At 48.3% G+C, this 15,282-nt stretch overlaps 1 protein-coding gene across 3 annotated transcripts in view; it reads left to right on the top strand.

Annotated features, from left to right (window-relative positions):
- MAF (MAF bZIP transcription factor) overlaps nt 1-15,282 on the top strand; it is a 349,481-nt gene that overhangs the window by 6,442 nt on the left and 327,757 nt on the right. The window contains exons 2-3 of one of the 3 annotated variants that reach the window (XM_051847316.3): nt 7,811-7,871; nt 14,199-15,101. In XM_051847316.3, the coding sequence (XP_051703276.3) occupies nt 7,811-7,844 (34 nt within the window). In that variant the 3' untranslated portion in view covers nt 7,845-7,871; nt 14,199-15,101. Of the gene's footprint in view, nt 1-7,810; nt 7,872-9,868; nt 15,102-15,282 lie in introns of those variants that run through there. The other 2 variants (XM_051847314.3, XM_051847315.3) reach the window with 2 other exon arrangements.

Raw genomic sequence — 15,282 nt, 5'->3', positions numbered from 1 at the left:
ATTTGCTGGGAAGCCCCAGCAAAGTATACGTGCCAGTGTGCATGCCAGATGAAATTTAGGTGAAATTTAGAGTGGTACGGTAAAAAAAATTATTCTTGATTTTCAGTCGTGAAGAACAGCCTACCTCTAACTTCTATTTAGTTTCCTTCTATTAAAAAAAAAAAAAAAAAAGCACCATAGTGTTGGAGAAGGCTGCTACATGTAAACAGCATACGTCTTAGCTGTTGTCTGTTGTCTGTAGGTCTTCTGTTTGGACTCCCAGGGCGGCCCACTCCCGCGCCTCCATTTACGGGGCACGCAGCTGTTTAGGTGCCAGTGTTCCCAAGCGGCACCAGCAGTGTTTAAAATCCACCGAAACTACAAAGAGACAGAGAGGCCCGTTTCTGGAGGTAGCAGCAGGAACCCAGAGCCTTGGGAAGACTGCACGGGCATGCTTGCTCTATGTAATACTTTTTCACACTTCATTCTTTCTCTGGCGAATAATTTTACTAAGGAGGAAGGAAGATCAGGCTCCCCCTCTGCAAACAGACGTCGCCAGCAGAAGCGGACGCGGAGCCAAATGCCCCAGTTCTCCCACAGGCCCTAGCCGGGCTGGGTGTGTGAGTGCTGTCCACCGTGTTCAGTTGTGAATGCAAGCAATGGATGGCACAACCCACTGGGAGTCCGAAGCACTGCCCCACCCGTCGGCTTCTCTCTCCTCCTTTTCTCCCTGCACTCACTAAAACGACCTCCTTTTAATTCCCTCACTTTTCGCTTGTTTCCTTTCTCAAAAACCATGTCATAATTTTTTACAATGAATCTGACACATTAATATATGGGCATCAAATGCTCAGCGGCCCGACTTCTGCCCAGCAGATAAATCTGCTCTCTAGACATCATTCCCTCACTGTCTCCGAGCCACCGCCACCTGGGCCCCCTCTCGAAGCAGGCCGCCCCGTCGGGAAATACTCTATTTATTACCCAGCGCGGCGTGTGAACGCTCGGAGCTTTCCTCCCGTCTACCTCTGCCCCAGTCGTTTTTATTTAGTAACATCAGTTCTAGATACTTCTTAAACTGGCCCTCCCCTTGCCAAACCACAAACCGGACTGCAACAGCAGTGAGCCTTGGGCGGCCGGTGGCCACCCTCCCCAGCACGGCACGCAGCTGTCCCAGGAGCCACGTTCCCAGCAGTGCCTGGTCTACGCGACCGAAGTTGTCAATGGCACATCGGAGGGTTGTGTAGGACAGGACACGGGGAGCTTTCCCTGTGTTGCCGTGGTTTCTGTGTAAGCCACCTTGCTGCCTGGCTGGAGAGACAGAAGAAATCCAGGCCCAGTGGCAAATTTTTAAAAGTCTGATTGCCAGAGTCGGGAGTCGGTCTCTCTCCCTCTCCCTCTCTTTCTCCCCCCCTTTTTTTTGGCCTGCCTATAGTTAAAAACTAACCAAGCTAGGATGGGAGACTAAATGCATGAGTGACAGCCTTCAGCAGCCTAATGGCCGCACCAGTTAAACGTACAACCCAGCTCTTGGGTCACAGCCATCAGATAACCCCCAGCGAAAGGTTATACTTACCTGGCTGGGACTGCTGGTTTGCAAAGCTCACCCTGTGACCTACTTGCTTTTGAATTTTTAATAATATTCCCCCCTTTTTCTTCCTAAGCAATGTCTTAGCTATTTCGATTTTTCATGGGGGGGGGGTGGTGGTTCTGTTCCTTTTTTTTTTTTTTTAAAGGGTTTTATCTGCATGGAGAGGCTGTGCTTGTCACCACTTCTGATTATTCCTCTGACGCTGAATGAACAATTTACAGCCCATGCCATCCTTCCTGTTTGGAGGAAATTAAGAGAAACTCTGGTTTCTGTTCACCCTGAGCCCAGCCTACATCTCTGAGATGCCCCAGGACCAGGACGGGGCGTACAGCAGCTGTAAGGGAGGTGGCAGGGAGGTGGCCCAGGGCCCAGCCATCTGAACCAAGATTTGTTTGTTTTTGCATTTGTTTAAAAACAGATCAAGAGCTTTAACCCACCTTCCCATAACACTGCTTTTCTCGCTTTTGATATAAATCTTCAAAATCCAGACATCAAACAGCGCCAGAAAAGGGGACTGCTCTCCAGGCTTTGCTCCGCCCCAGCTCCTGAACAAACCCAGCTCTGTCTGGCATTTTTTCTTGAGCGGGGGTAGCGGACAGGGTGAGAGAATTTCAGTCTCCCGGGCTGTCTCATGATTGTTGGGGCATAAAGAAGTACAGTCCTGCCACAAATTGGGGCATCTTTGCCCTTTCGAGGGGAACAAAACAAAACAAACAAATCAAATGGCTCTGTGTTGCATGAAGGCATCCATACCGCCTGGGCTCCTTCTCCCTGTACTGTCTGTAGGAGGTGAGAAATGAGGGAAACAGAGGGGGAGAGAGAGAGAGAGAGAGAGAGAGAGAGAGAGAGACTTGGAAAGACGACGAGACCCAGCAACAACCCCCTTTACCAATGTGAATCCTACTTGGTCAGTGGCCAGAGTGAGTCAGGTGCAAGTAAGATTGGTTCTGCAATCCGTTTCCTTAAAAATCCTCCTTAAGATGGTTTTAGGGACCGAATCCAAGTGGAAGGCATGAAAGCCTTCATTTGGGGCATTTATAAATAAATATCCCAAGCTGCAGTTGCATGGTGCTGACATGTTGCACTAGGCAGATGTGCCAGTGTTTGTACGGTCACCGCCATAGGTTTTGGACATGCTGGTGGATTTTAATTGCTTACACTTGGAAGCCCTTTGAGTGTTTTCCAGAAATACGCCCGATAGAACAAGGCTGAGAGAGAAAGAGCACATGGGAATCGGATCTTTACAGGAATCTGCATGAGTGTTGGACAGTTTTAAGAAAGTCACAAAACACATTTTTCCACGGGGAGGCTCGGACTGGAATGCGTGTTTCCTTGCTCGCATCACAGCCCTGCTCCGAGCACCTCTCCCCTCGTCCAACACGTTCCCTTGCCCGTCCCTTTTGTTAAATAACCGTCTTCCCTATAATGAGGACTGCGATTGTGAAACCACGGCCCTCCCTTCTGCACGGATTCGTCTTGGATCTTTCCTTAGGATCAAAAAGGGGCGTTAATTCGAGAAGGGTGTGTGCTGAGGTTTACAGAAAAGAGGCAGAAGAGAGGGAGGCATTCTTGGTGTCCGGTCCTCAGGCCCCCCTCCCCACCCCGGCCCCCCACTCACCCCCAGCCTAGCCCTGGGCTGGAGCTGCAAAGCAGGGGTTGGAGCTCTGGGTTTCCCTAATCAAAGTGTCCTCATTACCGACCTTGCCTGTTGCCAGGTTCAGAGATTCTGAAGAAGGCTTTTCCCCGTGGTTGGTTCTTTGGGTTGGAGGACAGGCACAAGCCAAGGGCGCTGAGATGGGAGGAAACGTTGGCACTCGGGTGGGGGCAGTGAAAACCGCTCTTTGAAGAAGCGCTAGCAAGGCTGTTTGGAAAGAGAGCCCTGGCCAGCACCATCAGGCCAGTGGTGCACGGGCCCCTTTTTGCAGTCAATATTTGCTCTGGTTCGGCACTGCCTTGTCCACCTCGGGAGGCCAGCGGAAGCGGGTGCCTGACGGCCTCCCGGGCATTCTCCATCAGGAAAGAGGGCCGGAGGATCCCAGGACAACTGGCAAAGCTCATCCTAGGCCCAGAAGCAGTGGAGAGGAAGGGGCCGGTGTGCGGGAGCCAACAGAGGCCAACCTTGGCCATGACCCTCAATCACCAGAGGTCAGCTGTGGGTCATTTTCAAGGTCCCCACCTCCCCCACTGCAAAGGCTCTGTTTGCAGAGTGAGCGACAGGCCTCTGCACAGATTCTGAAAGCAATAGTGAAGTTCTCCACTCCAGGGTTTGGGCCCCTAATCACACCTCCTGTCCCCTCCCAGTGCCCTCCCTGCTGATCACCTGGGCCACTGGGGAGCCTCAGAGGACACTGCCCTGGGGCCCAGAAGCAGTCGCTCAAGATGAGGTGCTGGACCCAGTGAGTCACCCAGCCCCAGTTTAAGTGGAGTTGGAAGCTGGGATGGGGAGAAGGGCTGGGGGCAGGGCGGGGCGGGGGGGTGCTTCATCGGAAGGCTGGGAGTTTCTTGGTCTCCAAGCCTGGGGAAGATGAAGGCAGGGAGGCCGCCGAGTTTGCGCCCTCTCCCGGTTTGCTTAGGCTCCCCTCCTCCCCTCCCATAGCCCATCCACCGCCCTAACCCTTTTCTGCACCTAATCTGCGGAGCACAGCCGCCCTGAGTTGAGCTTGGCTGCCCGGGACTTGGTAGCTGGAACCGAACGCCCGGTGCGCAACTCACGCACGGGGGTCCACCAAGAGCTTGCAGCAGGTGCGCTCCGAGTGGGGCCGCGCCGACTGGAGCCCGGAGGGTCCCGGAGGTCCCTCAGGGCCAGCTCTCAGCTTTAGGCCCGCCGCCGGAGCCTAGAGCAGCTGGTGCTTTCCTGGATGCCCGCTACACAGACCCCAAAACGCGGCGGGCGCCCGGGGGCGCTAACGACAACCGCGCTCGGCGCTCCCCGCGCCCCGCGCCCACACGGGCGCCCTGGCTTCTGCTGGGGGCTCGGGTTTGTGCTGGAATTTAGTGTAGGTGTTCCGGGAGGGAGAAGTGCGGAGCGGGGTTGGGGGGCGGAGCGGAGCCGGGCTCCGGGAGTTATCAAAACTCCCTGCAGAATGGGCTCACAGAGGGAGGAAGCGGGAGCCGCCCTTCCGTGGACCCCCAACCCACCCGCGAGCGTCCCAATCTTCCCAGAGTAAGATCATCCGCGGCTCCAGATCATTTCATTTTTGCTCTATTAATTTTCCGGCCCATTTTTCTAATTTTTTTTATCTTTCCTGCCTTGGTTAGAGACAGAAAAAGAGCAAAGAAGGAAATCCAGATAGCAAGCTGCAAAGTCTCGGAGGAGCTCGGTTCGCTCTGGGCTTTCCAGCGCATAGTTGGAAGCACCTTGCACACCAAAGGCGGCTCACACCCTTGATCAGAATTCTCCCACAGGGCCGGGTGCGGGTCTGGCTTTGCTTGAGTTCACCACTGGGGAACGCGGCTCTGGAAGGAGCCCAGGCGCTCAGGAACTGTCTGAAGGCAGCAGACGTTAAAAGGCTAATTCCAGGAACGGTCCCTTGCTTGCGAGACTCTTACAGGAGCCTTCAGTGTGGGAGAACAGTTCAGCGAGGAAGGAAAATGAATCTCGGCTGTTCTCTTTCCCTTTGTCTTAGGGGAGGATTTATTAGGGTGCAGATAAATGTGTTGAAACTAAGAAGTGACACGAGTATATAGGACATTGTTACTCTGTCAGATTTGCAAAAATCAGTTGTGATAGCAAAGGGCTCTGGAAACCTGGAGTAGTTACGCTAAGATTACATCTACTACAAGATGTTGTTTCTGTCTTTCCATTTTCAGACAATGAGTTGGACATAGTCTTTCATTTGCCTTCTGTCATTTTATTTTCTTATTTTATTTTCTTTTATTTTATTTTGGTGAAGCCCTTTGAAGCAACACATTGCAGGGAGCGAAAGCTGCTGAAAGACAAAAATGTAGTTTCCGCTTTACGAAATAAAAATGATCCCAGGCACACAGATGACCAGACACCTGCCTGGCCTACAGAATATGTCTTAGAATGATCTTCCCAACTCAAAGACAGGCAGCTCCCTTTGCCGGACTTCCTGTGCCCTGGCGGTGTGGAGACATGCTCACCGTCTGCGACAGGCTTGCAGGGTGCAGTGTCCACACGCGCTCGCCGCGCTGTGCAGGGCCTGAGTTCTTCTCCATCCTCCTTGCGACATGGGTGCTTCCTCACAGGCTCTCAGAAATGCTCTTCAGCGGTCAGCTGAACAGATCCAGGTTTAGGAGCCTCTGTGCTATCGGACGATCGTGGTCCAGCTCAAAAGTGAGCCCTCCCTGCCCTCACCACACCGCCCACCGTGACCGGCCATTCCGGTGTGCAACAACCCTTTGAACGTAGATGCAGGGATAGCAGGTGGGTTCCCCAGGTAGCCAGAGCAGGGGTCATCTTGAGGAAAATGACCCAATGAGCTAAGAAGGATGCAAGCTTTATGAGATTTCAGGCCAGGTGCCAAATATCGCATTTAATGAGGCCTGATTCTTTTCCTCCAAAAATAATGTAGACTCTCAAAGATACGGTTAGGACGGCAGAAGGGGCATTTTGCAAAGCCTCCATCCAAATATTGCTTTGTAATATTTTTCTAAAATTGAAAAATGCCTCACAAGTATATGATCTCACGTTAATACTCCTTCCCGAAGCTTGACATATGTTTGCAAACACCCCAAAGGAATTGCAAAAATATTCCCTCCACAGTCCCTTAAGCTTTTAAACTTGATTCACTTGCATTTCTAAAAGAATCTGTTGTTTCTAGCCGTTTTAAAAAATCATCTTATATGAGAACTTTTTTATTTTTATTTTGCAGCAATTTACCATCTGAACTTTAAAAATAGAGAATAACTTTTTTACTGATATACCTGCAGGTTTTATCATTTCCGTTTCTTTCTTGTTTCTTTTGTATTCCTTTTTTTTCCTGGCATAACAATAATTTATAATGTGTACTAGGACACGAAGAAGAGTAGTTTGTCCCTTTGTGTTTCCAAAGCTTTTGCACTATGAAAGGTGAATGAAGATATATAATGTATGGGGGCAGCTTTGACAGCTACAAAGTACTCGTTGGTTTGTCCCAGTATTCAGGGCATAGTCTTACTATTTAGAGAAAGGGCATTGCAAGAAATAGAGTTACATTGAATGAAAATTTAAGTAAAGCAAGCTTTTTATGTTTAGTTACAGCAGGTGTGTGAGTATAGCCTATTTGTACATACCAATTGTGTAACGTAAGCCAGAAAGAAGCATTAGGGATTAAAGAAAAGGAACTGAATATTCATGTTGGGAAAAAAATTAGATTGATTTCCTAGTTTATTGCAGTCATTGTACACAGACTTGCTGTAGCCGTGTTGAATTTTCTAAATTAGATTTTAAATATATTTTGACAGTCTGAACTTGCATAGTGTGACTAACTATAGGAAGAAATGACAAATCTGCTTTGTTATTAAACTGCTGTCTAGAAAATATTGGGCTCTGTACAGTAAATGATAATTATTTTGCCACTTACATTAGTACAGCTAATAGCAGGAAGGGTTTTTTGAACCACAGAAAGCTAACTACTTTGAATTACTCTGCTTTGTTATTCACTGTGAAGCAAAAAGTCTTTTTTAATTTTTAAAAAAAGCAACCTCATTTTCATGTCATCGTTCTAAGCACTGCCTGCTACTAAGTTAGACAGAGAAGAAGTTAATACATCAAGTGGTGCTATCTAAATGGTTGTGTTTGTTAAGAGGACATTTGCAGTTAGGGTCACAGTGCTGGCAGAGCAGATCAGAGCAAGGGGCCAGGTGGGTAAGATGGCAGAGAATGTGTCCTTAACCGCCTGTGAAAGCCGACCATGAGAGGCCCGTTAGAAGTGATTCGGATCCTCCCCGATCTTAACCGGGAATCGCTTGGTTCCCTCTGATCTGAGGACAGCTTCAAAGCTGAGCCAGGCTGCCGGCTTAGGGGGGGATCTGTGGCTGGCTCAGCCTCGCACGGTGGGGCACAGTGGATGGGTGGGAGCAGGCTTGCGTTGCCGGCGGCCATTCCCTTCCATGTCACCCCTCGCCTGGCTGGCTGGGCTGAGGACCACCATAGCGAAGCAAGGGGGATTCACCCACCCTGCTTTCAGCCCCCATCGGCCCTTTCCATACTAGTCAGCCTGTCTTTAGCATACTGTACACGAAACGTTCTTCATGGTTATTAATTACCCTTTGTTTATTTTAATATATTTATTAAATCAGGTACCCAAGGGAATCCTCTACATCAGTGATGTGAAAAATCCAGTTGCCTGAAGTCCAAGAGGTACATCTTGATTTTTGATCTGCATGTGCTTGTTTTAATTAGTTCTACATGATGGGGAAAGTAAGCAGCAAAGAATGCTAAGGCTTTAGGTGTGAGCATTTGCTGTTTTTGAAGTTTGAGTATTTGGGTCTTGAGGGTGACGTGAATGGTGACACGAGGTGCTGCAGAGAGATGACACAACATGTGTGTGGGAACAGCATGCGTGTAGTGTCTGTGTTTATGTCATTGTGTAGATGTGGCATATGGAGTAACTAAGCTCGTTTGAGTAATGTATTCAGACAAGAGTCTACTGACGCTCAAACAACCATCCCTGCCTCTTGGGTGACTGCGCCACAGGCACCCACTGGCCTTGGTCACCGGGACCTTGTCAACATTCCCAATTGAAAGCCACTTAGAATTCAATCCGTACTCACATGTGGAAAATTTAGTAGACATTCAAAGCACAGATATTGCCCTCTCTGTGCCCAAATGTGACTACAGACCTACACTCTACTCCCATTGTATGCAGAAGGCAAAGGGAGGAGACGATGGAGTTAGCAATCTGATTTTCATCTACTAAGAAAATGAAATTGAACTATTTAAATGGGCTTTCAATGCCGAGTAGCCCAGTGTGAATTTAATTGTGAGCCCTCTTCGTTTGAAGAGCTAGACCAATATTCTTCCATCAGTAATTATTCTGAGTCATAGTTTTAGATATTCTTATTACCTCTTATTGGTTAATGGAACAAAGTAGTTTTTTTTATTCAAAGTTTGCTTGCTGAGAAATTTGCATGAAATACAATTTTGGGTTTCTAGAGAAACTGAAAGGGGCAAACATCACACTGTCAAATTGCTACTCTTTGCAGAAGAGGCATTTTAAATATGCAGTGAATTGAGAGCACTGGGGACAAAAATCACATTTTCCTCACTGTTCAAAAAAAGTATCTGATTACTTACCCCTACACGCTGCTGTGGTGAGAGCCTTTCTTTGAATAACTGGATTGCGAATATTTAATATGACTACTTTGCTAGCCTTATTCAAAATTAACATTTGCTTTAATAGTTCTCATGCAAGTTTAACTCAGGGTACACCTTTATGGTTGACTTGTGTGTCCACGTGTGTGCATGCAGCGCCAGTACTTCCTTCCTCTCTTGTCCCTGTCTATATAAGTGCACCCTGAAAGCCACCTGTTAAATATGATGCTCTAGGCCCCGCAGCAGGAGTTGTGACATTGAAACGACACGTTTTGAGCACAGAGCTTCCAAGCTTTAAAGGCAAGTTTCCTACTCCTCCTGATGTTCCCACTACCCCCACCTCCCGGCTGTACTTCATATAAGGTTACTGGTGGGAGAGAAATCAAATTTCAGCTGTAAACATGATTGACAGGTGAGAGTAAGGAAGAGAAAGGTGTTGGTCAGTTGGGGAAGCTGGTGAGGAGGACAGTTCCTTGAAGTCTCTCTGACATTAGTTATTATAAACTGGTGTATGAAAAGCTCAGCCCTTGGTACTCTTGAGCGAGTTACTTAGTTTATTTTCAGAAGTCACTTTGGCTAAAGGATTTCAGTAGTGGAAGCCAAAAATGGTGAACCACTAGCTTTTCTGCTCTCTTGCTAATTTCAACCATGTACAACTTCGTGGCTTATTTTTGGCACTTTTCTAGGCTGGGGTATGAAAATTAAATCATAAGCCATTTGGGGAGCCATTTAATTACTTTCATTTATTCTCAGAATCACAGTCTATGTGAATCACATACTATGGTTCTTGGGTATATTACAAAATATTCATCCCAAGTGGTAGCTCACAAAGATTAAATTTAGCATCCCTTGCTCCCAACTAACACTTTCCATTAGCGCATGTTACAGCTCCACGTATGCAAATCAGGTGAAATGCATGGGTTTTTAAGGCTGTGCTTTCTCAAGAAAGATCTTCCCGTGAGAAGATCAGCGTCCACCACGTCCGCCCAGCGTGTCCGTCTTTCACCCAATCTGACTGTGTGATGTCAATTGTTCCATGATAGCACAATTGACCGAGGAGTGACCATTGCCATGGAAACACGTCACGGTGCTACTTGACCCTCCCATGAAGGGTGGCTTTTGAATGAGCCTCGGAGGCTGGAGTCGGCACAAGGAGATAACACCAGAACTCATGGTTTGCATCAAGGTGGAAAGTAGGCCTTCCTAACACGTTCTTGCAGCGTAAGCCCTGACACACAGACTCAGAGGGTAGTGACCCTCAGCCTGCCCACGTCTACGCTCGGCCCATTTCAGATACTCTTGACCTTGGCTAAGACCCATCTGGATGCAACCAAGCCTTACAGAGCTGGCTTGGGGTGGGGCAATTGGAACACATACAGAGGGGAGAGGCCCATTTGTAGCTCCTTGTCACACACTGGAACCTCTGATGGAATTTGCATAAACAGTACTTCCTGGTTTTAAGGACCTGTCATTTTTTCTCTGATGTTACAATTGGCAAAGTACACTTGTTTTTCCCTGACTGTACTAATGCTGATTCAAAAAGTCTACAGGTGCAAAAAAGACTTTTATTTTATGAACTGGGGTGAACAAAACAAAAACAGTAAAAGGACTCAGAAATCTTGTTTCTGTTTTGCATACCTGTCCTCCCATGATGCCCCAAATCATCCAGAAACCAAAAGCAAACCTGCTTTCCCCTGGCCCAAAGTCAGTGCGGCTGCCTTGGCACAGGTGTGTAGTTGTGTGGTTCAGCTGTACATGTAAAACACCATAACCTGGTTTCCCTCGCGCAGGTCATCCAAATACTTTAACAGCACTGGGGAGCTTGGAATTCTCGTGCAGGGAACAGGTGAAACCAACACCATGAGTTCCGATTTCTTGCTGCCTCTACCTGCAAAGCTTAAGTGGCTAGTCTTGACCCTGTCGTCACTGTAGGTGTCTCAATACTCAGATTGTAGCACAAGTCCCATCCCCTCCATGCCAGCGAAGAGAATGCTGTGTTGCTTGCAGACTTGGAGCCAGGGGCGAGCAGGCGCTCACCAATTCCAGGAGTCTGTCTCAAGCACACTGCCTCAGTATATCTTTTGGCACTGAGAAAATTAGGGTAAGCAAGTCCCCTACAAAGTGTTTGCTTCTTCAGACTCACTCTAATTGTTTGTTGTTGCTGTTGGGAGCTTATTTGGGTTATGTTCCTCCCTAACTACCGTGACAACCCCTTTCTGGAGGGGCGGGCTACTGTTTGTTTTTCCGTGGACGCTGGCCGAACGGAATTAATCCCTTAATTAGAACAGGAGCCAATGCAGAGAAAGGAGCCTAATGATGCCACAGGAACACGAATGATCTTCGGTCAACACCGGGGTACTGCTGGAGGGGCGGACTTACAGAAAGAAACTTTGTGCATTGGGGGGGGGGCGGGGGGAGGCAGAAGGAATTTCTGCAGAGGTGCAGCATCATGGCTTAAAGCGAAACGCTGCTTCTGTTAAGAGCTGTCGTCCTGAAAGGCACTCGCAGTCCCCCGCCAGCATCTCAGATTTACTGCCGCCCTTCCAGATGCCAGTGTTCAAGCTCCCTTCACCTGTCTCTTGCTGAGTCTTTCATTTTCTCCATCCAAAAAGGACTGTCAAGATGATGCTTTGCGTCTGTGCTTTGCCTGGCGTCTATTGAAATTATCAGCAATAAATGAGCTAAGCACCTGGATCGAGGGGTTTGGTTGGTGCGTTTGTGTTCCGTCTCCATTTCGCAGGATTTGGAAAATGCTAGCACGGGGTGGGGAAGCCAGTCGGAAACGCGTTCTCTTTGCAGCGTCTACAGGAGAGACTCGTGTAGTAAACATCTCGGCTCTTACACCCTTCCGGAAGGGACTAACACCAGGTCGGGGAGGGGAGGGCTGAGTTTCAGGGGCTCATTGGGAAAATCCAGCAGCCATGGGATACACAGATACAGGGCAGCCAAGGTGGCGCTGTGCAGGGACCTCGGGTGCAAGGTACTGGCGGCTGGTAACACCTGCTGAACAGTCCAGGGCCACCTCCTACAGCTTAACCCGCCGGGGGTGAGACCCACAGGTGGAGGGGTGGTTGCTTGGTGGGAGTCCATTCTCTCCCATCTCCCTCAAGCAGCTTCGTCTGATAGTGTGGGTATTCCATGCAGCTGGTGACCAGTCCCGTTTAGTGACTTCAGTCTCTGGAAAAGCACAGCAAGTTCATTTGCTGGAGTAGGCAGTGGAGGTGAGAATTGGACTGATCTAAAACGCTCTGAGAAATTGACCCTCTGGTCGCTCTTCCTTTAAATCCGGTTCCACAGACAAAGTTTCTTTTCTTCCCAGGCTCCTGCCTGCTGGCAGCAGCACAGCTAGGTTAGGGTTTGTAATTATTTAAAGGGATTCTGTGGCTGGGGTTGACTCCTCCTCCATGAAGTTAATCAAAATAGAGACCTTTCCCTGCTGATGGTAGTTAATTAAAGGGCTCCAGCATATATAGCTGTGGTGCATCTCCGGCTTGTTTCTATTAGAGAATGAGGTGCCTTCCTGATACACAGGGAACGGAGGAGAAAGATAACCGGGCTGAACGTCTTGAGAGAACAGGATTGTGTGTTTGCTCTCTTTACTTCTTTTCCTTCTCTTGTTTTTAATGGAGCCAATGGAATCCTCCCCAAACGTCCCACGTTGCACGCGGTGGCTTGATCAGTGGTTGGAGGCAGGTGCTGCGTTAGCGTGCACCAGGGTCCCGGGGTCAGCTTGCTTGTTGCTGTCCTGCTCTCTCGGCAGTGGGCAGTGAGGTAGCCCAGGGAGATCAGAAATCCCGGCACTCGCGCTGACTTTGTTGACCCAAGGTAAGAGCTGTGTCCTCTTCCTTTGCTCTGGGGGGTAGCACAGACCTGAAGTTCTGTCTCCCCCATGCTCGGCGGCTGTTTTGTTTATTTGCGACTCATTTTGCCCAGACGTCTTCCTTCTTCTCTTCTGCTTAGAGTCCCCAGAACCGGTTCTTGCCAATGCTCAGTGGAATGAAAGTCTGAACCATGTGGGCCAGCACAAGACCTGTGCGTTTTGAGGCCTGAGCTTGGATGGGCCCTGGCAGGGAGGGAGAGCGAGCAGGCTTGTGATGAGGCCTGGATTAACATGAGTTCCGCTGCCCAGGTCCGAGAGCTCCCAGCTCCTTTCTTGAGAGCCTCCTGGAATCTCTCGGTGCATCTGGAGTCCCCGGCATCTCTCTCTTGCTCATGGCCCTTCCATGTGCTCTACGCTCTGCTAACCCGGAACTTCCGCAAGTGCCGCTCTCAGAGTCGGGCCCCGCTCATTCGTCAGCAGGAAAGTCATTGGTCAAAGCGTGATGTGTGCTGAACCCAGAAGGCTCCGTGGGCAGTTAGGGGAACCTGGTCGTGCAGAATGTAGTGTCTGTTTGCTCTGATCTTTGACTGCTTCGTATCGTCTCAGTGAGAGCCTTGTCTAAGGGCTAAAAGGGATAGCTATGGTCAATAAGTAGCACACAAACCATGCTGTCGGCCATCCCCACAGACCTGTGCACAGGACAGCCAGCCAGCTCCCAAATGGGGCTGGTGGGATTGGAATTGGAGAGTTTGGACTTTGGCCTTGGAAGAAAAGTACAGGGTTCAACTTGGTCCCAGCCTGAGTGTGGGAGGTTTTGCAGAGGCGGGGTGAAATGTCACCCTGTTCTAGAGAGGGCAAAAAATAAGGAAGGATTTGTTTTTGTTTTTTTGCCTCCTGTTGTATGTGAGCTGGCTGATACTCGTAATGACAAACTTGCCAGTGCTGTTACTGAGATAGTTTTATTTTGCAAGGCATTGGGCGGGGGGGGGCCGGGTCGGATGCGGGGCTGCTGTGGCGCTTCTGCCTGTCATCACTCGACACTTCATGGCCACAGCCACGTCCAGTGCCCCCTTCCCCCAACCCCCTGCCCAGCATCATTGCCATCCACCGGAAGAAGGCACCTCCCCGTGTCTGCCGCGGTTACCCCGGGAGATTTGCACTTTGGGAGAGATGAGCTTCTAGCTTGTGATTTCATTGTAAATTCATCAGGACTGATCTGCAGAGTTACTGAGGCTGCGCTTATTCTGAGAATGCATCTTTTTACTATTTCTTTAAAATTTAATTGGGAAGGGGCTGCCGTGTGGTTTTGACTCCACGCTTAGTTTTTTTTTCTCTTTGCCTCCTTTTGTTGCTATTGCAAGCTGCAGCAAAAGTGACTTGTAATTTATAATCAAAGTTTGGTATCGTTAAACTAAACTGTAAAAACCGACTTTGGGGTTTTGCTCATAAAATAAATATTGGAAAAAATATTGCAACGAGGCTTGTACAGTGGGAGTGGTGCCAGTACATATATATGGGTGTGTATGAATATATATGTGTGTGTTTTGTTTCAGAGACTGTTAGAGCTGATCCTGAAAGGCATCCTCCAAAGCTGTGACTTTTTCAAAAACATTCAAGTAGGAGGATTCACTGAAGAGGGTGTGAACGCGTTCTCCTTAATGCACCTCTAATTTGTGATCTAAACTCCATTCATAATTCACATTACCTTTTCCCCCTACTATTTTATGTTTGCGCTAACGAGTTAGAGTGTGTGTGCTAGACTTCTCTGTCTGTGAGCTATGGTGCTCCTTAGCTCGCAAGACTTTTTTTTCTCTCTCCCCCTAACAAGGAAGCTCATTTAGAAAGAAATGTTTATGTGAAGTGCTTGTCAGCTGGCATTTTTACTGGTTTGCTAACCCAAAGGTAAAATATAAAACCATGTCTTTTCCTCACTGGCTTGTTGTCACTGGAAGGGCCCTTCCCTTGTTAGCTTGATAAATAATTTTACTAGGGGGACTCTGCTGTATTTTTATGCTTGCTGTCTGTTTTCTGCTTGCCGCAAATAAATTTCTGTACTCAGAGGGCACTAAAACTCCAAACACATGGCTTTTTCCCATTTTGCTGCTGGTCTCCTGAAGTAGTTATTCCATCTAGAGTTTTTTAATTAATTTTTAAAGGGTGAAATGTGTGATTATTATCGAACAAAAATTATTCCTCTGTTTAGGGAGAACATTGGGTCTGAACCTGGGATGGACATCATTATGAAAGGCTGCATACGTCAGACCCTGTGTAATGTTTGTCAAACTGAAGACAAGTGTTATTTATGGGGCGAGTGCTGAAGTTTTCTCATTATACACGTCCATGTCTGTCTTCCCAACTTTAAATATTAAGCTGTTAATATGAGAAATGAATAGGGCTGTGGAATTCTATCTAGAAACAAGGCACTGCACAATAAAATCTTTACATTTGAAAAATGATACACCGTGTGCAAGTGGAGACGGAATCGATTGTAGGTATCAGTATAAACACAGTGCCCACCCGAGTCTTGTGCATTTAGTCTTGGGATTTGTTAATTCTGAGGAGAACCTGCTGTTACTCTCTGGGGCGCAGTCAGGCCCTGGTGTAACTCCAAGCACACCCCAAAACAGTCCCGTAAAA

This window comes from Oryctolagus cuniculus, chromosome 18, assembly GCF_051225735.1.
Source record: "Oryctolagus cuniculus isolate XC-2025 breed Fujian yellow rabbit chromosome 18, ASM5122573v1, whole genome shotgun sequence".
Lineage (NCBI taxonomy): Eukaryota > Metazoa > Chordata > Mammalia > Lagomorpha > Leporidae > Oryctolagus > Oryctolagus cuniculus.
The sequence above is the reverse complement of the archived record's forward strand: the minus strand, read 5'-3'. Positions and strand labels throughout refer to the sequence as shown.